The sequence below is a fragment of the Dermochelys coriacea genome, chromosome 1 (genome assembly GCF_009764565.3).
Source record: "Dermochelys coriacea isolate rDerCor1 chromosome 1, rDerCor1.pri.v4, whole genome shotgun sequence".
NCBI classification, from domain to species: domain Eukaryota; kingdom Metazoa; phylum Chordata; order Testudines; family Dermochelyidae; genus Dermochelys; species Dermochelys coriacea.
The window spans coordinates 330,855,257-330,879,384 of NC_050068.2; the positions used below are offsets into that span (position 1 = coordinate 330,855,257).

Sequence of the window (24,128 nt, forward strand, 5' to 3'; positions counted from 1 at the left end):
TCTGGAATCCATAGTTCTGGCAGCAACTCACTGCGTGCCCGCAAAGTCATTTAACCTCTCTGTGTCATAAAAGAGGTATGAGAATATTTACCTACCTCATCAGGCTACTGCAATACAATAATGCTTTAAAACCACTTCTTATTATTAATTATTTGTATTCCTAAAGTGTCTAGGAGCCCATTGTGCTAAGCACTGTACAAACATAACCAAAGATGGTCCCTGCCCAAACAAGCTTACAATCATTTACTGCAAACACATGAATACTTCATACTTCTGTTTAAGACTGCAGATACAAGCAAGATGATATTATAGCTACAACAATACTGCCAATTTCTTCACAATGGTAGCTTGCCAGTGCTGACCACTAATCTAATATGATGTGCCAATGCAAACTCAAGGCATCTGAATGTTTTCAACCTGTTATTAATTTACTGTGTTAGCTCCCCAGCTTTAATAATATATTCACACCATTTCTTTTAATTAAGATTCCATTTGTAGTCCCTAGTTCAAAAATATTTTTGGAGAGCAATTTCTACATTTTATTTTCTTGTGAAAAAACTATAATTGCAAGCCACAGTCTATGTTATCACATTCGTGCTTTCTGATGAGATAACTGTGAACGGAAATTATTAAACACAGGATAATTTTCTATTTAACACTCTTAAAATTATTTGAAGCTATTCATTACATGAAAATAAAAATGACTAAGTATTGATGTTGGTAATATGTAGGTACATAGATTTAATGAGGATGATAAAACATTCATTCCACACTCTTGTACGACAAACTACAGTCCAATTAGTGCAATTTTATTCCTTTGCCAAAGCCTTAAAATAATTGGAAGAGTCAAAATCTTTCCATAAGTTTTTAAATTATCAGCCACGCTTGAATGTGGAGCGCTTTTGCTACCCTTTTCTTTAAAAAAATATTTTTTTAAAATTTTTTTATGTCTGAATAGATCATAGTCACAAAAGGTGTAAAGCCACATAAGGGTTGGAAATCATGGACAACCTTATCAGCTGCAATTGGGGAATATTTGTTGCAACTAGAAATGGTACACGAAGTCAAAACTGGGGTGCTTTGGGCCAAGCTACTCTAAATTATGCTGGTTGTTAATAAGGCTAAGAGACTGTTTTACCAACCAGATATCAGCTCTTTTCCTCATGTGGGACAATGGTATGGAAACCTCTACATTGCCTAAAACTTGCCTTATGCATGACAGATCCCCCAGGGGCTGGATACAGGTTTAGGGATGATTTGCACAGGCAGATTGACATGCAACAGGGCCCAGTATTGAGGACCAACAATTAAGAACACTGTATAGTTGAGGAGTATGGTAGCATGGTTTCCAACTACATTCAAGATCAGTATAGATGAGACTTCTATAAGAATTATAGTTCAATATATAATACAAAATTCTTTGGATCCCAAGAAACCCTCCAAGAAGGGTTGTGATATGTATGTGCTTGTCATTATCGAAAGAACCCTGAAGATCTTATCTGAAGCTATTAAAGCTTGGCAGAATATGTGTCAGAGACCACATGCTAGAACACCAAAGGGTCAAATGTCTGATAGAATGGCCTCCCTGGTTCTCTGGCTGTTGGTAGAAGTGGAACCCAGGTGCTTGTGATAGGGAATTATCAGTGGCAAACATTCATTCTCTGCATTCAGTTTCCATTCTCAAGGCTATCTTTGCAAGAAAGGGGTTATGGATCTTACAGCCTTCATTAAAAAAGCAACAACATAATTTACTCTGACATATCTACATCCTCCACATCAGGGGTTATTGTACCTCTGGGCTTCATGGACCGCAAACACTGGCTCTAGCACCTATACAACTCTTCTTATGCTTAGAGAGCATTTGAAGAGAAATGTTGACTAGTCAACGAGAAGAAAAAGACAGAAAAAGATAGCTAAATATTGAAATTTGCTGTCCTACGTTTTTTATCCTTAGCAAAATATCATTTAAGAGTTACTGGAAACTATGTAATCAGTAACTGAATGTGGATGGATTTAACTCTTCTTTTCGTATAAATGACTCATTTCTATTAGCGAACATTATGCAAATACACTTTCATATCATAATGGATATCAAGTATTATTCTCCCTACAAAAACACTTGTATCTATGTCTGAATATATATTCTAGCATTAAAAACACTTAATATCACATCTGTGCTGGAACCCCTCTGAAACCTATTAGAAAGGCTGCACATTTTTCAAAACTTTTTGTATATTTGCTACTTTGCCTTCCCACAAAATTCCCAAGATAAGAAGTTTCCCAGAGTTGCCCACACTATCATTGTAATGACATCCTGCATTTGGCACTAATAGAGATCTGAGAAAATGACTGCAACGACTGCTTTTCTTCAAGACTTCAATTAATTTATTTGAAGTGCAGTCTGGGACTTTTGCAATTTTTCCATATACATGTTTCCATCTGCTCCATGTTGAAAATATTTCCCCATTCAGAATATTTTGAACAAATTTGATAAACTGATGTGAATGAAAGCAAACTAAACCAAAAGCAAGTTCGAGAAGCAGATGTGTATCACTATGGCTTGATAATAATGGAGGATTGAAACATGAGAGAAAAGCTCTAAGAAGAAGGATAGAACTGGGAGAAACAGACCTTGGAAACAGAGTTGAACCCAGAAACAACAAACAATCACTGGACAAAAGCCAGAAGAACGTGAAGCTGTCAGGAGAAACAGGGTGAAAGGGGGCACTTAAGGAAGGATTTGCAGAAATGAGGTCTCTTCATAACCACTATGTCAGTCAGAGGCTCCATGTTAAGCCCATTTTCATTAGCTGAACCAAAACTTTACTCAGTGTTCAGGTTTGAGCAAACACTTCTCCTGGGTTGGCACATTCCTTCCTAAAAAAGCTCTACTCAACCTCTGTTTTTCTATTTAAAACTTGGTGCCACTTTAGGGCTTTCTGTAGAATTTGGCTTATGGTTCACAGAGAGAGTTTGAAATCCCTTCTTTCCCTGTGAGACCCATTAATCTCACGAGGAAGGGATATCATGTGCTCGGACATATCCAGATATCTCAGTGGCAAGAGAAAGCTGTAGAGTAGTGCCAGATATACAGTGAACATTATTGGGACGCAGACACCACACGTTTCAAGGAAAGGAATAGTATGGGGTGGGGAGTCTTGAAGGGCAGAAAAGAGGCATGTTTAGGGTGTTGTTGACCTGTGGGCATACTTCAGAGGGAAATGTGAACAAGCTGGGAGCCTGGCAGAATTGAAGATGAGGTCAGTGGTTTGGCTAGGATTTAGAGAGGCTTAGGAACATCTGAATACTTATCAGATTTCTGAACTTCATGACATTCAATCTGACTAGTTTCTAATGGTCAGTTTACTGTATGGTAGGCCACTCTAATTCCAACAACTGAAGTTTGGTTTGCTGCGGTTACAGACAGAAACTTTGACAGATGTTTTCATATCTCATTTCCTAAATCTATTCTGAGTCTTTTTCAGGTACCTAAGTATGGATTCAGTAGCTTAATTTTAGGCAGGAAAATTGACTGTTTGTTTTAAAACCACTCCTATTCGCTCTCTCATTATTTTGAATGTCGAAAATGTGCTTTGAGCACATCTTATCAAGTAAAATCACCAAATAAGCAAAAGACTGTCCACGAATATATCTACCTCAACCCACTCCACATTCAACAGGCTAAGCGGAGAGAGAAAAAAAGATGAGTTTTGCAGCATGCCCAGAATATTAACAAATCTGGGCTCTGGTGGAGGAATTTCCAAAATATAGGACCCCTTATAGGAGATAGCCTCCTAGCACCTACACCTCTTGTTTATATCAGAGAACTTCAGTTCAAGAACCTCTGCCATTCTCAGCTCCGTTCTGCATTGCTAGCTCTTGTGATTTTATAAGAATCTCACAATATTTAGTTTCAGAGTAGCAGCCGTGTTAGTCTGTATCCGCAAAAAGAAAAGGAGGACTTGTGGCACCTTAGAGACTAACAAATTTATTTGCGGATAAGCTTTTGTGAGCTACAGCTCACTTCATTGGATGCATTCAGTGGGCAATATTTAGTAATTTTCTGAAAACACTAGCTCCTGGAGTCATGTAATTACATGAGAATCTCGGCTTTCATTAAAAAAGTACATTCCTGTCCCTCATGGAAGCACATAAAAGCTTGAAAATGTGAACTAAGTGCACCCAAAGGGTTCAAAAACCTAGCAGGTTAACAGGAAGGACCAATAATTTATTTTTAAAAAGTCTCTTGATTTCAAGGCCAATATCATGACTTTCGGGAGTGTGACGTGATGTTTGGCTGCTTTGGGTTTGCAATATTCACTGTGGCTCTGTGTCACAGAGAGAGAGAGAGAATCTCTCAGATAACTAAAACCATTTTGGATTTTATAGGCAAATTCCTTGAATTCCACCTCAGAGCCTTTGCACATGCCCAGCTTGCAATGTAAGTTTGTTGTGACCTCTTCTTTTACCCACAGTTCTGGATCTGTAAATGTTTCTATACAGATCTCAAATAATCAACAACATTAGTGATATCATCAAGATTCATTTAAAACTATCATTGTCTTTGATCCATTTGGTATCATGTTGTAAAACTATATGGACTCCTCAAAGTTAGATCTAAATCACAGATAGCGCTTGTTCTCAGTAGCTCACAAATATAAAAGGATCTATGCAGAAAAGCACAGTACATTAGAGAGAGTTCATGAGAAAGTGGGAGCTGTTGAAAAAAATGGATAAGTGTAAAATAATTGATCTAAGCAAAAAATATTGTCTCCAAAATTCTGAATTGTGACCATAAACATATCATGCAATAGCAAATTTCTGGCTGCATACATTCAGTGGTGTTGTCTGGAAACCTCCAAATGGTTGAAAAAATACAACAACCTACATCACTTAAGCTAGTTATGTGATATATCTTGTTCATGAAAACCCCTAAAGAAAGACAGGGATTACCCACTTTTAGAGCTTGCTCCTGCTCCTATTGAAGTCATTGTTAAAACTCCCATTGATTTCAGGGGTGCAGGGTCAGGTCCTTTGAGGGCAGTGGCACACATTGGCCAGTTTTCAGAGTAGCAGCCGTGTTAGTCTGTATTCGCAAAAAGAAAAGGAGTACTTGTGGCACCTTAGAGACTAACACATTTATTTGAGCATAAGCTTTCGTGAGCTACAGCTCACTTCATCGGATGCATTTGGTGGAAAATACAGAGGGGAAATTGATATACATTGATATACATTGGCCAGTGTGTGAGTTAAATAAATTGGTTCCTGATATTCAAAAGTGACTTGTGATTTCAAGAGTTCTGATTTTTGGGGTAAGGAATGCAAGAAAGCAGTGGCTGTTATAAGCAAAAGCAAATACCATGAAGTCTTCAAGTTACCTTCCTAAGGAAATACAATGTATAAAATCCTACTGCTTTCTTTATTGTATTAAATGATCATACTACAATTCTTAAAACCACATCACATACCATTTTCTTCCCTTGAGTACCATTTGTTTTTCTTTAGTGTCTATAGTTGTAAGAGAAATATTTAACACATAAGCACAAAGCAGAATAAATGACTGAGTAGCTGAGGTTAGCCACCTTCTGGAAATACTCATTACAAGTTACCTGAGAAAGGTTCACAGAAATTCTGTTTCTTTAACCTCCTGAAGACTATCAACTAACTACATGCTTCCACCTAGCCTCTTCCCCATTTGCAGACTCCATTTTGACATATGTTTACCCTTCATATTAATTAAGCCAAAATCTTGATTTATTCAAAAATTAAATCTCCAAATTCATCTTCATCATTATCCACTTTCTCAAACCAACTATATCAAAAAGCTCCTATGCAAAAGCATTCTGAGCCTGAGCCAATACCCCATGAAGTCAATGGGCCTCTGACTATTGACTCTGATGGGCATTGGAGCAGACCCTTATACAATAATAAAAGATTAGGATACATCTTTGCATAACAAAAAAACAAATCCATAAAATTATAATGAAAAATCCATAAAAAAGATACATAAAACCAGTACATTATCATTTTAACATTGATTTATAAACATATTTATACTGGATAACTTTAACAAGTATTGTGGGTATTTCTATTTCCCAGTATCATTTAATATTACCAGATCTTATATTACCTATAATAGGAGAGGCAGAATGGCCCAGTGAATAAGGCACTGGACTAGGAGTCAGGAGACTTGCATTCTGTTCACAGCTGTCACTGATCTGCTGTATAAAACTTGTGCAAGTTACTTCACCTCTCTGTGCCTTGGTTTCACTTTCACACCTTTCTTCTCTGTGATTTTTAATCAGGGATACAGGTACCCCTGGGGCTATGGAGAAGTCTTCCGGGGGTTTACATTGACTTACCTAGATATTTGCAAAAAGAAAAGGAGTACCCGTGGCATGCCTAATTTTACAACAGGCTACATAAAAAGCACTAGCGAAGTCAGTACAAACTACAATTTCATACAGACAATGACTTGTTTATACTGCTCTAGATACGATACACTGAAATGTAAGTACAATATTCCAATTGATTTATTTTATAATTAGATGGTACAAATGAGAAACTAAGCATTTTTTTTCAGTAATATTGTGTTGTAACAGATATGCATTTTTATGTCTGATTTTGTAAGCAAGTAGTGAGGTGTAACTTGAGGGTACATAAGACAAATCAGACTCCTGAAAGTGGTACAGTAGGCTGGAAAGGTTGAGAGCTACTGCATCTTATCTGTTTAGATTGTCAGTTATCTGGGACAGTGACTGCCTCTTACTATGTGTCCAGCACCTCATCCAATGGGGCAATAATCTCAGTGGTGACTTTAGGCATTACCGTAATACAAGTAAAAATAATAATGAAACTCAATCTTACTAACACTTTCACATTATTTGTTTTATTTTTGCTCAAGATGCATCAATATTGAACATAGCTGCCAATGACTCAACTTTAAATAGACTAATTTTTAACTTTGATGTGTGCCCACGTTAGATAAATAACAAGAACATTCCCCAAGGGCCCTGCATTGTTTTATTCTGAGCCATCAAAATCAAGTCAGTGCAATAACTAACACTTCTGTGTGCAAGAACAAAACATTCATTAAAGCTAGTAGCTGTGATTTTCACTGATGTAGACTCTTCTTTGCTGTTTTTTGGGTGCTAAGAACAGGTTATTTTATCCTAAGAATAGTGCCACATGATGAGTAAGTGCAACTCTTAACTGCCAATATCTGGTCTTTTTAATTTGTTTATTTTACAACAGAGTCATGCAGTCATCTTTCACTCATCAAAAATATTTTGGACACTGAGCTAACTCATGAGAAAAATCTGTCTCCTCTATACACTCTCCTTTGAACACTCTTGGAGGTATATTTTTAGACCACACTAATTATAAATCCCAAATACTTTACGATTTCTACAAGCATCATGCAATATGATGTTCACACATGCACATAATCCCTGGATCAGATTAATCTTCTTCCTTGTTGTTCTCACAGAAGGATGAAAATCAACTGCTACTTATTAATTAAAATTCTTAGATCACCCTTCCTTTCCTATCTCAGAAATAAAACCAGCCTCCATCCAGATGTTAGCTTTGATGATAGTCTTATCTCCAGTATTAGCTGTCCTTTCACTTTCATATGCTTATCATAAATAATAAATTATTATTATTAATAATAATAATTATGATTATAAATTATGTGCACCTTACTTGTACCCACAGAGTCTAATCAGGCATTATTGCCCCATGATGATAAAGTATACACAGCACCAGATTTTCTAAAGACCTCGGCTCCGATATGTTCTCAATGGGACTGACTAGGTGCTCAGCACTTTTGAAAATCTGGCCCTTATTTCGTTGCCTACATTGAAATTGAGGCCTTTTGAAAATCTGGCCCTAATATAATAAAACAACAGTCCCTAACCAAAGAATCTAAATATATGATGAGACACAATAGGTGGAGATAAAGGAAGAAAAGATAGCATTATTCCTATATGCCTAGAGATGCCAGATTCAGGTTTCAGTGTGCTAGGCCCTATAGAAACACCTATTAAGAGACAATTCTGGTGACAAATATCTTGCAATCTAAATAGACAAAGTTAGGTGCAAGAAAGCAAGTACGTCAGAACCTTGGGAATGGAGGTTGTTAGTAGACTATTTCTAAGAGTCTCTTTGTCCTTGGCATTGTTCCTTACAGTGCTGCTTAGTCAGTAATTTACAATGTTGTGTGAATATATCCTTTGGGGGAGGAATATATGTAAACCCAAATCTTCAGTCTGTATTTTTTTGAAAACCTGTATAATGGGGCATCTGGAACAGCACCCTTAAGAACGTGCAATGGAGCATTATCACCATCACTAAAAAAGTTTTCTCTACACCAGTGTTCTCCATAATACTTTATCCTGCTAGTTAGGTCTCAGGTAGGGCTATCTCTGCATGAAGAATAAGAAAGAATGGATAGCCACTTCCTCTCTCATGCTCTGTGCATGTGGCATCTGCAATTTGGCTACAAGCATTATGTAGCACAAAATACAGCATGACAAACACTGCCTCTAGCACTTATGGCATCAGAAGAATGTTTATGGTCCCTCCTCCATCCCAGCTAGCACCAGGACAGTTACAGTGGAGCCAATGCTTGCTATAACTTTTCTATGGTTCAGCAACTATCTCGCCACACACCTCCTCCTGAGGATATTGTGCAGCATAACACCTCCTTGGCCATTGCTCCTCACCCCTCAATAAGCCTCTGCCATACAATTATACTAAGGGTGAACTGTACATAATATAAAAAAACAAGAAAAGGGTAGTTCAACTACTAACAACTGGACATTGAGATCTGTGCTCCCACAGGCTCCTCTCCCCTCCAACTACCTTTTTACGGAGTTCCCTGGCTTTCATTTGAGTGTCTGACTGTCCAAAGCCCTGCTTCATCTGTACAGCTGTGGGTAATCTATGCTGGGAGTTAACTCTGTCTGCTGGTCTTCGGGAAGGACCTTTGCATTGCTGTGATGGATGTAGCAGTGTCCCGCACACTACTCAAAGGGCCAACTCTGTTTAAATAGACTTTGTTTTGCTCTCCATTGTTTGTAATAGTTGAAGCATTTAAAAGCTTCAACATGTTGATGTGTTCCTTGCTACTTTTATTTCTTTTCTGATGCAGCTTCACATTAACATGCCTTTTTCTTCATCTCCTTGTTTGTGTATCAGCTTCATTAATGCTGTCAGCATAGCTCTGGGGATAGAGTTAGTTAACTGCTGCTTCACTGCAAAAGCCTTGCAAATATAGTCCCAAAGTCTGCCATTGGATATGTACATGTAATTTCCATCGACAATGTAGTGAAAATCTATTTCATCTGTCTATGACTCCTGCAACACATGTACTGAAGGCAGCATTTGGGCCATTGGGTCATGTGACCAGTTCCCCTTTGGTGAAAACAGATTTGCAAGGCCAAACACATGAAAAAAATGCAAGGAAAGTAAGCCCAAGAGTCCAAATTCTGATCTTAGTCACACCCATGAAACCCACTGAATTATGAGCAAGGAATTTGACCCACTCTTTATTTTTGCGTATCTTTATGAATTTCTGCCTATTCAGTCTCTTTGCTCACAAAAAGGAAAATATAATTTAGTGGGCCAAATTCGTAGCTGGTAAAAGTCTGCCAAACTCCACTGACTTCTAAGTGCCTACCCTGGTTTATAACAGCTGAGAACCTGGCCGTCTGTTTTTTGTTGTGCACAAAGCTCCCAGGCACTCCAACAACAGCTGTGTGCCTGTGTCTTTTAATTTGACCCTCGGTTTGCAGATCTTTTGCTGTGTTGACAGTGGGGGTGTAATTCTCCTTAAAGCACTGCTGCAGCAAAGGATCCTCCTTAAAGTGCTGCTGCTGCAGCTCTTTAACATCGCTGCCCCTTTTGCCCCCCGGTCGGCAGCCCTGAGGATGGGGGAGCCAGGGGGCAAAAAGGGCAGCTGCCCTGAGACCAGTGATTTAAAAGGGCCCGTTTAAATCGCCGCAGGAGCCCTGGGCAGCACAGCGCAGATGGGCTGGCTGGGGGAGGCTGACCCTCAGCCCTGCCCCTTCTGCCCAAGGCCCCGCCCCTTCCAGGGGCCTGGAGCCAGGCCCACGTACCGGTAAGTGTTTCATATTACTTTCACCTCGGCCACTGCTATGTCTTGCGGCAGGATTTGTGGGAAGTACATGCATGAGCTACATTTATCGTCTTTCTTAGATCTTCTGGCAGTGGAATAGTTTATTTGATAATCTAGCTATATACCTGTGAAATCATCTCTTTACTGTTTATAAAAGAAATTATTTTGTATGGTCAACCATGACTTTTACCTTCTAATAAAGAGTTTCAGAAGAAGTGCTAACTGCCTGAAGCACAAATTTAAGTCAATGGGAGCTGTGACTGCTCAGTGTCCCTGAAAAACCAGGCCCTTGATAATTGTAAAAAAAGTAAGTTCATAAGGTATATTAAAAACAGAAAATAGTTTAGGAGTGCATTCTCCTCTAAATGTGCAGTGTATATGTTGTTAACATTGACTGGACTTACGCATGAACACTGGAAGCAGAATAAACCCACATATAAGATATATTGTCGTCTCCTAAATTCTGACAGTTTTAAGAAACCAATGGACAAAGTGGGGCCTATTGTACATGATGATGTCCTTTTAAATATTTATTATTTGGGCATAAGTAAACTTTTCAACAAAAATCAAAGGAAAACTCATTGTGTATTCTGTTAATTGTTTTATTTTAAAATTCCCATATTTTGGAGATGCTATCTATCTTTCCAATGGTTTTAAGATGATTTTGAATAAGATGTCATGATCACCAGACCATGGTTGTTTTTTTCCTGCAAATGGAGTAGGAAAATGGCTTTACACAGTCTCCAAGAACATGCCTGATTACTTAGTAATTCAACAATTGTCATCCATGTCACTATCAAAGTAATTGAAATCTCTTCTGATTGATGTTCTTGGATTTTTCAGGCTTTCTTATCAGTATAAATATTTCCTGGTCAGCTTTCTTATCCTATCCAAGTGGGTCTATAACAGTTTCCCATGATTGTTCTTTACCCTTTTACCTCTAGTTCATTTCAATTCAATTCAAATTCTATCTCCTCTGGAAGCCAACCTGTGAGTGAGTGTACTATCCTTCTGCATGGTCCTACTACGCCCATCTTTTTTTCACTTTTCTTTGCTCCTGCTTGCTAACATACCTCCTTGTATATACTATAGTATGCAATGCAGTATTTTACTGGCCTAGTTAATTTCTCAATTTAGAAAATCTTGAGGTCATATCATGCCCTCAGTGCACACACATAGCTTCCACTGATTTCACTGGAATTTGCATGTGTGGATCGAGGGCATGATACAGATCTAAGTCTAAATTACTCACTACATGAGAAATGGTTGACTACTGAAACTCCTGCTACTCAGATATTCTCCCCCTATCAAACCTAAGCATAGGATGCCAGGTAGCAGGTACTGATATGTTTTCACTCTGGTCACGTTGTCTTTTAAAATCCATATCTCCAGAAGTAAAATATCAGTGGCAATCCATCCATTTTGGTTGATACTCTAAATTGAAGAGGGGTGTTATAAATACCCAACTTAGTGTGTCAATGGCCCTCGATATACCCCTATGTTTAGATAACTTTTAACAATACCATATTGTGCTAGTCCTGGTCTCAAAACATCTTTGCATTTTCACTTGGATCCACTATTCTTCTCCATAATGCATTTAAAGAAAACCCAGTTAGTCACAACTCTCACACAAAAATAATATATAAGCATCCTTTAGTCCTACCAGGGGCAGGTTGTTCTCCTGAAAGTAAGATATTATATTTATTTACCTTCAGCTTCAAAACATAGTAAAAATGACTGTGCCTCTTTTTTAGTGCTTCATATCTACTTTCTTTTATATCACTAAGGATAAAACTCAGATAGGAACACTGACAACATCACAGCTTTCAAAGTGCATTTACCCGTTACCATGTAAATAGTACAGTCACTTACTTTAATCCATCTTCCTTGGACCATCACTCTAATGTCACACATGCAAGTTCAAGGGTGCACATTCCGCACTTCCTGATTTAAATGCAGCAGTTTTGGATTACATGTATACAGCTATTACACTATGCCAGAGGTATGAGTTTTAACAGGCTTATTGTCAGTCACCAAACAGCTCTATTCAGAAACACTTGGTGCCGCTAGTCTGGCATTTCTTATATTACTACTCTTCATATGGCTAGTATACAAATATGTAAATTGATTCACTACTAAAAATATGACCAAAAAGTTTATATAAGGCTCTAGATCTAAATATAGTTGACTTGTATTCCACCAAAAACTTCATGCAGCCGCTAGACAGGTTGAACACTTGAGACCATACTGGCTGCAACTAAACTATGCTGTCTCTTAATTAGTATATTTCCTTCTTCCTCCTCCTATTATATTTCCATCTCTTCCAATATAATACATAAATGATAAAACCCATATGGATTCTTTATGGTACAGATAAAATTCCAACTATCAGACACCAGCTTAACTGTCCTGCAAAATGGTCAAATTATTTTTTATTTTAATTTTTTAGAACCAGGCCAACTACAGAAAAAGCCACTGTACTTAGAAATACTCTCTCTGCCATAGCTGCAGCTTGCAACACAACTAGCAACGCTAGAAATTGCCTCTGAATTATTTGGAGTAGTCTCTAAGCAATAATTCGGTCCACACCAAGCCACAAATCAGAAAGAAGCTGCTCTATCCAAAAAAATCCCCCCCATCTCTTTGTATTTTGATGCTTTTATGATTTTTAACTTGCATCTACGTTCATTCTGGTAACTGGTCACCTCATCCAGAAAAGGGGTATATAATCTTCTCAATACTCACATGGCACTGTGCGGAGGTAGAGGTTGTCTCGTATGATCTGCTGGAGCTCGTGGTCCACCGAACCTTTCTGGAACCGTAAATTGAGGTAGTGACGAAGGTCCTTATCAACGATGCCTCCTGTAAAAGCGACAAGAGGCCACTGAATAAAAGACAAAACAAAGCTAGTCACAGATTTTAACTTCTTTTTTAAAAAAATTAAATAATCTCCTTGTTTGCAATAGAATCAGTCACTTGCAGGCTCTGCTACTGTACAGATCACTTTCCTTTATGCTACTGCCAATTTTTAGCTACAGAAATGCACTCAGCATAATAATGTAATTTCTCATTGATAATTATTTTCAACAACTAAAACACTTAATGACAATTGAGTAGTAAAATCCACAATGTTAAAAAAACCAGACATCTATGAAACAAAAACCACAGACAGAGATGTCAAAGTATTTTACTGCACAGACAGATAACATCTATTATGCTCTGCATGATTCCTTAGCCATTGCCCATCAGCTTATTAAAAGAGAATTCCCTTCTCCAAACTGTCCTTCTATGTCACGTGAAAAGCTCTAACTCCAAAGGCAGTCAGAATAAAATGTAACTAAAACACTCTCAAATGTCCTTAATGCTCACAAAAAAAAAATCAATCAATACCATGTTCACTATAAATGATCCTTGCATGTGGACAATATATAATAGCAATCAAGTGCACTTATTTAATTTCCCTCACTGAAATCAAATCAATAATAGGGTGATAGCATCTGAAAAAAATTTACAAATTTGCAAGTAGATGAAGGGAATCAGGGTGAACATACAGTCTCACCAATTTCACCATTACTTTGGAGCAAACTAGCTTAGACATTGAATCACTGCTCAGCTGGTTATTGTATGCATCATATTCAATTATTAAAAACAGATACATAAATCAAATCTAATTTATTTAATAAACATTTCCAGATATATTTTCCCTCCATCTCAATTAATTAACTCATGGATCATGTTTTGTTACTATAGGCAAAAATCTATAAATAGCTACATTTCTTACTTTCCCAAAATACTATTTAACATGAGGGATAACACAGAAAACCCTTCACATGCCATTCACAGACATATTCCCCAAGATGAAACATCACAATTGGATTGATTTCGAAGTTGTTGCGTCACACATTCAACCTCAAAGCATGCAAAACAAAAAGACAGCTGTAGCTGAACCCTCTCACAAAAGTACTTGGACTCTGTATACAGAAAGATTGTCCTGCAACTATGAGCAAATATCCTCCCCAGCCTGATTATCCCCATCACATCGAATATCAATGGAAACAGCCAATGGTTTTAAAAACAAAATACTTTTCTCCTTACAATTATTCTTACTTCCCTGTCAATAGCAAGTCAGTAGTTTTTTTACCCCCACTGTTTTTCACCAACTTCAAAACATTTTTGTTCCAATTCCACAAAAGCTTATACATAAACTGCAAGCTTTAATTAAAATCAAAAGCAACTGACTTCTACAATAAACATCCCATCAAGACACGCAAAGTACCTATGTGCTGGTTTCCCAGATGGTCAGGTCTTTCATGCAGGTCTCTGCTCTGCAGCTGTCCGAGCTGAGCTACTCAGTCCATTACTTCAGCACTATCAAACCTTGTTTCTAATCACAGGCTTTATGTGTAGGACTAGACCATGCCTACTCCTACTAGATTATTACAAGAATACAGAGAAGTGAGAGCTGGAGGAAAGCTGCAGAGAAACACTCTGCTAGTGATAGGAATTAACCATCCTTTCTGATTGGCTGTAAAGAGTAAAAGGTCCTGCAGTTCTTGCTCTCTCTGTTCTCTCTAATGCATGGAATATACCCACTGATGCAGATGCTTTCTGGCAGCCTGAGAAAATGCCAGCTATAGAACAGCAAATGTAGTCTGCCTACTGACATAAGCTAGAATCAGTCACCTTATGGAAACGGCTCTGATGTAACTACATGTAGTAGTGTACGTGAATTCCTGACCCTAAAAATGCAGTCTTGGTTTACATCCACCTCTTCAAAACAGCCATCAAAAAAATGTCAAAAAAATGCACCACAAATCCTTACAACACTACATGAAAAGAGTCACCTGATACTTCTGTAAAAAATGTAAATTTCAAATGAAAGTATAAATATATATATTAACAATAAATGATATCCATAACCTTCTACTTCTTATGCACAGATTCAATAACTGAATTTAAGATCAGCCTTAATACTTGAACCCTGTGGTTCAGGAAAAGAACTGCCAGCCTCCAAGCACAAGTGCAACATACCAACATTGTACTCTGCACATCGTTATATACTGTAGCATGGAAAAAAATGTTTGTTTTAAAGATCTGATCTAAAGAACAGTCAGACAAATCACAGAAAGAATATGTATAAGCCACAGTATTTCCCTATCAAAAATCATTATGTTCCTAGCGTTAATTGACATTTGGTCATATGATGCTATATTGTGACTCTGATAGAACAATTAGGTTTACATTTCAGAAGGCTGAAACTGTATTATATTCGATTTCATATGCATGACAAATACTCCTATGAGAAGGAATTTTTATTTAAGCAAAAAAATTGACATTTTCCCCTCTATCACTTTAAAATGTTCTGCTGCTCTCATCCATGTTCTTTAAAGTTGTGCACCAATTTTCTCATCTGGTGCCTACTATATCTTTAAAACATTGGCAAACAGGCTTTTAGCAGCCTGATATTGCTCCCACAGAGGTCAAAGGGAGAACACCCAGTGACATGAGTAGAAGAAATACTTTCTGCAGGAAACATTCATGAGTCTTCATGATGAAAAAAGCCTTCATTTAACAGAAATGGGTTACATTTAAATCGTCTGATACAACAAATCAGGAACAACATCGTAAGATGAGAAATACAAAAACAGGAATATGTTCTTTAAAAGGCTGTAATAAGGTTTAGCAAAATTATACATTGAGCTTATTTTAGAAAGAAAAGGAAAGCACCATTGGCACTATCTGTAACAGCTAAGGGTACTAAACCTGAAGGATAAGAACTTGAGTAAAGAACTTTGTATGAGAAGCAGCCTCTGTTTTTGTGGAGAAGTAGAGACATATAACTGACCATATCCAACCGACCTGACATATTTTTCTGGCTTCCATGACAAGTTAACTTTCTGTACAATGCAACTTTCCTTTAAAAAAAATAAATCAGGTAAGTTTATAGGTATTTTGGTTGTGAATAAACATCCCTAGCACAAAGAGGCATAAACCAACCGAACATTTTCTTGAGCCTGCTGGAAGCCTGAAATGATAGCTCTAGAAAGATATAAATTGTAATGTGAATTATAGCTTGTTAGGTATAGGCTGTGTGCCTAACATCTGATATTATTGCAAATGTTTATGCAAAGCAGGTACATTTATGCAGACATGGCCAAATAAACAAAGGGCATAAATAGTTGTGGTCCTAAAATTGCTCCTCCCAGGCAGATGCTGAATGTAACAGTTACTTTACTAAGGACCTCATCTCGCAAATTGCTCAACATGGGTAGGCACACCTGTGCCAAAGTGGAGCCCCACTAAAGCCAAGCTCAACAGCTTGCAGGATGGAGTCCTATAAGTTACTATGCTCTTAAGTTACTATGCACATTCTACCAATCTCCCATTGTAACAAGTGGAAGAGCTACTGTGTGTGAAGGAGACTAGATCGTACTGGGTACCTGGATCAATACAAAAGATCATAATTAAAAAAATAATTTCGTCCTCTCCACAGGCTGAGTCAGACAACTATGCCATAGAGGATCCATGTATTAGCAGCCATGTCTGGTCCTTTTCTTCCTGGCTTGAGGCATATACTGTGTTTCAGTTCCATTATTTCAAGGAATCCCATGGCTTTACTAGCTGGGAAATATAGGATAGCAATTAAATACTTCCAGTAATGATCTCTTTCATATTGTATGCAAAATAAACACAAAAAGCAAAATGCAAAGTCAAATACAAAGTACTACACTTGGGAAGGAAAAATCAAATGCACGGCTACAAAATGGGGGAATAACTGACTAGGTGGTAGTACTCCTGAAACAGATCTGGGGGTTATAGCAGATCACAAATTGAATGTGAATAAAAAATCTGATGCAGTTGCAAAAAAAGTTAATGTTCTAGGGTATATTAACAGGAGTGTTGTAAGACATGGGAGGCAATAGTCCCATTCTACTCAGCACTGGTGAGGCTGGAGAGCTATGTCCAGTTAAAAGGGCATCACACTTTAGGAAAGTAGTGAATAAATTGGAGAGAGTCCAGAGAAGAGCAACAAAAATGATAAAAGGTTTAGAAACCTGACCTATGAGGAAAGGTTAAAAAACTGGGCATCTTTAGTCTTGAGAAAAGACGACTGATGGGGGATCTGATAGCAGTCTTCAAATAATGCTAAAGGGGTGTTCTATATAAAGGGGTGATCTATTATTCTCCATGTCCACTGTATGCCCATATCTCAAATACTCTATGCAGTTCTGGTCACCTCATCTCAAAAAATACATTAGACTTGGAAAAGGTACAGAGAATGGCAACAAAAATGATTATGGGTATGGAACAGCTTCCGTATGATGAAAGATTAAAAGACTGTGTGTTCAACTTAAAAAAAAAAAGAGACAATTAAGGGTCCTAAACAATCATGAATGGTATGGAGAAAGTGAATGGCAAAGTGTTATTTACCCCCTCACATAACACACGAACCAGGGTCAAATGATTAAATTAACAGACAGCAGGTTTAAGACAAACAAAAGGAAGTCATACAACACAGTCAACCTGTGAAACTCACTGCCAGGGAATGCTGTGAAGGCCAAAGATATAACTGAATTTAAAAAAAAAGAGAGACAAGTTTCTAGAGGGTAAGTCCACCAATGGCTATTAGCCTAGATGGTCAGGGATGCAACCCTATGCTCTGGGGGTCCCTAAACTTCTGACTGTCAAAAGCTGGAACTGGATGACAGGGCATGGATCACTCAAAATTTGTTTTGTTCGTTCCCTCTGAAGAATCTGGCACTGGCCACTGAGAGAAGACAGGATATGCTAAATAGACCCATTGATCTGGACCACTATGGCTGTTTTTATGTTCTTAAGAAGCAACAGGTTTAACTTGTAGCAAGGGAGTTTGGGGTTACATATTAGGAAAAACTTTCTAACTATAAGGATAGGTAAGTTCTGAAATGGATTTCTAAGGGAGGTTGTAGAATCCCCACCACTGGAGGTTTTTAAGAATAGGCTGGACAAAACACCTGTCCGGGCTGGTCTAGGTACAGGTATTGCTTCTGCTTCCGCTCAGGACTTTGATGAGCTCTTGTGGTACTTTCCAGCTCTATATATTTATGATTTTATGTCTGGTTTAGATACAGCTACCAATAACGATGGCAAACTCGTAGACTTGACTGAACTTGATCCCATAGATTACAAAATTAAATACACTTAGTCAAACTAAGAACTGCTGTCTTTGCATGTTTCACCCATGAATTTAATGAGCAAAGTATATCCTTTCATAGTGTTTTAATATATATATTTTAAGTCTAGTTTCTTTCTCCTCTCAAAAGCTAGTAGCAAAGCCCATTTTTTAAGAAATGCAATAAAAATACACAAAAGGATATTAAACAGTTTGTAGCTAATTAAAAAAATCAAAACTGGAGAGGATAATTGCTATTTCTGAAAAAATGACAGAGATAAATGTATGGAAGTTTATACTTTCCCCCAGCCTGAATGTTATTGGCTTTTCATATTTTCCCATTTTGTAACCCTGAGATGCTGCAGATGGAACTTTATTGTTTTTATTTTTCAGAGAAGGATTGGTTGCAAAGTGTGAATATTCCTCTTGCTGTTCAAACTACGTTAGGAGTAAGAAATAAAATATATAAAGCTAATATAATTTTTCTGGCTTTAGCTTACTAATAAAGGCTTTACAAAATGTTCATGAATTACTACTTTCTCATCCTGTATCATAACTTTTCAACAAAGTGAATTCCTAGGACCTGGTATGGTAGATGTTATTTGTATTTTAACTGTATAATCAATTGCATCTCAACCATGAACTACTGTCTTGGAGATTTTATTTATTGGGATTTGAATTGAAAAGATTTCTGTTTTCCTGGGTTCTATAAATACCCTTTGTAAGAGAAGTCTATGAGTAAGAGAGTCTCATGTCTAAGTTTCCATCTTTACATGACCTACATGCCTTAGAAAAGTAAAAGGTAAATTCCCTAAGATAGGTACCTACTCAGGGACACCAGGGCTTTAAAAAGCCCGCTCCTAAGCAACCAGAGGAGCTAGCGAACAGAAGCAGCTAACGGGAATTTTGCAAGGGAGTTCTCCAGGTTAAGGAGGAGTGATAATGCGACTCTTGGGGTAAGTTTGTTGTCTCTAGTGTGTGTATCTGTGTTTGTGGTGTGCTTGCTGCTTGACTGAAATATACTGTGTGCTCCGTTTGTTTGTTTGGGGGACCATGTACTGAACGTTTGTGTGCTGAGCGTAGGGGCCTGCTAGGCAAGGCTGAGAACTTCTTAACGAGGCTGTGATCCTTAAGCCTTTTAACACCCATCAACCCTTAACCAGGGGATGGGGCTACTCAGAGCTTCTCAGGGAGACCAGGGCTTTAAAAAGCCCACTCCTAAGTGACCAGAGGAGCTAGCGAACAGGAGTGGCTAACGGGAGTTTTGCGAGGTAGTTTACAGGGGGAGTGTGAGCAGGGGCTAGAACTCAACATTCTTTAAACCTAAAAGCCAAAAACACCCCCTTGATATAAACAACAACAACAACAACAGAACCAGGTGCCGGAGTAAAAAGAGAATGCAGGCAGAAGTCCAGAAACAGAGTGGGGGCTATCCAGTTTATTTCACCCAGTGCAGCATGTATGATTACCTGCCCTATGGGCAGGTGGCGTATGCGTGCATTCCGTGCAAGAAGCTTCTGGCCCTCAGAGAGGGTGTACAGGCTTTGGAGACCAGAGTGGCTGAACTGGAGGAGCTGAGGGAGACGGAGAGGTACATAGATGAGACTTTCCGGGACATAGTAGAACAGTCCCACACCCAGTCTGACAGCCTCTGTGCTGTTGAGGAGGAAGAAAGTCCCACGGAAGGAGAGCATCTAACTGGAGCAGAGGAAAACAACCCCATAGTTGGGACCCTCCTTCCAGATGATGTTGGGGTATCCTCTCACACTGAGGACGCCTCTCCGGGGGGAGGGACCTCCAGCTATTAGAAAGAAACAGGTATTAATAATGGGTGATTTGATCATTAGAAACATAGATAGCTGGGTTTGTGATGAGTGGGAGAACCACATGGTGACTTGACTGCCTAGTGCAAAGGTTGTGGATTTCTCAAGACATCTAGATGGACTTCTGTGTAGTACTGGGGAAGAGCTGGTGGTCGTGCTACACGTAAGTACCAATAACATAGGGAAGGATAGGAGAGAGGTCCTGGAGGGCAAATTTAGGCTGCTAGGTAAAAGATTGAAGTCCAGGACCTCCATGGTAGCATTCTCTGAGATGCTCCCAGTTCCACATGCAGGGCCAGGTAGGCAGGCAGAACTGCAGAGCGTCAATGCGTGGATGAGACGATGGTGTAGGGAGGAGGGGTTTAGATTTATTAGGAACTGGGGAAACTTCTGGGAAAGGGGGAGTCTAGACAGGAAGGATGGGCTCCACCTAAACCAAAAGGGAACCAGATTGCTGGCACTTAACATTAAAAAGGTCATAGAGCAGTTTTAAAATTAAGGGAAAGCCAACAGGTGCGGAGGAGCACATGGTTCAGACATCCCTTAGCGGACGATCTATAAATAGAGAATCTCTGTGTCCTAGTGAGGACAAGAGGATGGAAAATGAGAAAATACAGGCCAGGTCTGATCAGAAACAGTCAAATAAAAGAGTCCCATTCAATTACATCATGTAATGGCAGACAGCTAAAAGGAGACAAGTTTTTAAAATGCTTATATACCAATGCTAGAAGTCTAAATAATAAAATGGGTGAACTAGAGTTTTAAATGAGGATATTCATATAATAGGCATCCCAGAAACTTAGTGGAATGAAGATAATCAATGGGATACAGTAATACCAGGATACAAAATATATTGGAAGGACAGAACAGGTTGTGATGGGGGGGGGAGTGATACTATATGTAAAAGAAAGCGTAGAATCAAATGAAGTAAAAATAGTACAAGAATCAAACTGTACCATAGAATCTCTATGGATAGAAATTCCATGCTCTAATAATAAGAATATAGCAGTAAGGATATATTACCAACCACTTGACCGGGATGGGGAGAGTGACTGTGAAATGTTCAGCGAGATTAGAGAGGCATTAAAATAAAAAACTCAATAATAATAATGGAGGATTTCAATTATCCCCATATTGACTGGGTACATATCACCTCAGGATGGGATGCCGAGATAAAGTTTCTTTACAACTTAAATGACTGCTTCTTGGAGCAGCTGGTGCTGGAACCCACAAGAGGAGAGGCAATTCTTGATTTAGTGCTAAGTGGAGCACAGGATCTGGTCTAAGATGTAAATATAGCTGGACTGCTTGGTAATAGTGACCATAATATCATTAAATTGAATATCCCTGTGGCAGGAAAACCACCACAGCGGCCCAACAATGTAATATTTAATTTCAGAAAGGGGAACTACACAAAAATGAGAAGGTTAGTTAAACAGAAATTAAAGGGTACAGTGTCAAAAGTGAAATCTCTGCAAGCTGTGTGGAAACTTTTTATAGACACGATAATAGAGGCTCAACTTAAATATATACCACAAATTAAAAAAAACATAGTAAGAGAACCCAAAAAGAGCCACCGTGGCAAAACAACAATGTAAAAGAAGCAGTGACAGGCAAAAAGGCATCCTTTAAAAAGTGGAAGTTAAATCCTTGTGAGGAAAATAGAAAGAAACAAACACTGGCAAATGAAGTGTAAAAATACAATTAAGAAGGCCAAAAAAGTATTTGAGGAACAGTTAACCAAAAACTCAAAAAGTAATAGCAATTTTTTTTAAAGTATATCAGAAGGAGGAAGCCTGCTAAGCAACCAGGGGGAACTCTGGACGATCGGGGTGATAAAGGAGCACTCAAGGAGGATAAGGCCATTGCGGAAAAACTAAATGAATTCTTTGCATCGGTCTTCACGGCTGAGGATGTCAGAGAGATTCCCAAACCTGAGCCATTCTTTTTAGGTGACAGATCTGAGGAACTGTCCCAGATTGAGTATCAGAGGAGGTTTTGGAACAAACTGATAAATTAAATAGCAATAAGTCACCAGGACCAAATGGTATTCACCCAAGAGTTCTGAAGGAACTCAAATGTGAAATTGCAGAACTACTAACTGTAGTCTGTCTAATGACAGGTTTCAGAGTAGCAGCCGTGTTAGTCTGTATTCGCAAAAAGAAAAGGAGTACTTGTGGCACCTTGGAGACTAACAAATTTATTAGAGCATAAGCGATGCATCCGATGAAGTGAGCTGTAGCTCACGAAAGCTTATGCTCTAATAAACTTGTTAGTCTCTAAGGTGCCACAAGTACTCCTTTTCTTTTTGTAGTCTGTAGCTTATCATTTAAATCGGCTTCTGTACCAGATGACTGTAGGATAGCTAATGTGATGCCAATTTTTAAAAAGGGCTCCAGAGGTGATCCCGTCAATTACAGGCCTGTAAGCCTGACTTCAGTACCAGGCAAACTGGTTGAAACCATAATAAAGAACAATATTGTTAGACATATAGATGAACATATTTGTTGAGGAAGAGTCAACATGGTTTTAGTAAAGAGAAATCATGCCTCACCAATCTACTAGAATTTTTTGAAGGGGTCAACAAGCATGTGGACCTTGGGGATCCAGTGGATATAGTGTACTTAGATTTTAAGAAAGCCTCACCAAAGGCTCTTACGCAAAGGAAGTTGCCATGGGATAAGAGGAAAGGTGCTCTCATGGATTGGTAACTGGTTAAAAGATAGGATACAAAGGGTGGGTATAAATGGTCAGTTTTCAGAATAGAGAGAGGTAAATAGTGGCGTCCCCCCAAGGGTCTGTTCTGGGACCAGGAAAAAGGGGAAAACAGTGAGGTGGCAAAATTTGCAGATGATACAAAATTATTAAAGATAGTTAAGACCCAGGCAGACTGCTAAGAGCTACAAAAGGATCTCACAAAACTGGGTCACTGGGCAACAAAATGGCAGATGAAATTTAATGTTGATAAATGCAAAGTAATGCACATTGAAAAACATACTCCCAACTATACATATAAAATGATGGGGTCTAAATTAGCTGTTACCACTCAAGAAAGAGATCTTAGAGTCATTGTGGATAGTTCTCTGAAAACATCCACTCAATGTGCAGCAGCAATCAAAAAAGCAAACAGAATGCTGGGAATCATTAAGAAAGGGATAGATAACAGGACAGAAAATATATTGCCTCTATATAAATCCATGGTACGCCCACAGATTAAGTGGTCGCCCCATCTCAAAAAAGATATATTGGAATTAGAAAAAGTTCAGAAAATAGCAACAAAAATGATTAGGGGTATGGAAAAGCTTCCGTATGAGGAGAGAGAAATAAGACTGGGACTTTTCAGCTTGGAAAAGAGACAGCTAAGGGGAGATATGATTGAGGTCTATAAAATCATGACTGGTGTAGAGAAAGTGGATAAGGAAGTGTTGTTTACTACTTCTCATGACACAAGAACTAGTGGTCACCAAATGAAATTAATAGGCAGCAGGTTTAAAACAAATAAAAGGAAGTATTTCTTCACACAATGCATAGTCAACCTGTGGAACTCCTTGCCAGTGGATGTTGTGAAGGCCAGGATATAACAAGGTTGAAAAAAGAACTAGATAAGTTCATGGAGGATAGGTCCATCAATGGCGTCCCTAGCCTCTGTTTACCAGAAGCTGGGAATGAGCAACAGGGGATGAATCATTTGATGATTACCTGTTCTGTTCATTCCCTCTGGAGCACCTGGCATTGGCCACCGTCAGAAGACAGAATACTGGGCTAGATGGTCCTTTGGTCTGACACAGTAGGGCCATTCTTATGTTCTTATGTGAAAACAAATAGATTAAGGCCATACTTGATTTGCAGGATGATTGTCAAAAAATTGCAGCTGACTTGCAGAAAAGCCATGGGAAATCATGGAAAAATAACAATGGACCCTATTATTTGTGGTAATTTGGAAAAGGGTTGACAGCAGGAGCCTGCGGCTGAGAGCAGGAGCCCGGGTGTGAGAGCAGGGGCTCTAGCTATT

At 38.5% G+C, this 24,128-nt stretch overlaps 1 protein-coding gene across 28 annotated transcripts in view; it reads right to left on the bottom strand.

The window, feature by feature from the left end:
- The window catches only part of MAGI2 (membrane associated guanylate kinase, WW and PDZ domain containing 2), a 1,173,000-nt gene that overhangs the window by 801,411 nt on the left and 347,461 nt on the right, over nucleotides 1–24,128 (bottom strand). For all 28 annotated transcript variants that reach the window (XM_038415335.2, XM_043497794.1, XM_043497686.1 and 25 more), the window contains exon 2: nucleotides 12,887–13,003. In XM_038415335.2, the coding sequence (XP_038271263.1) occupies nucleotides 12,887–13,003 (117 nt within the window). The remainder of the gene's footprint in view (nucleotides 1–12,886; nucleotides 13,004–24,128) is intronic.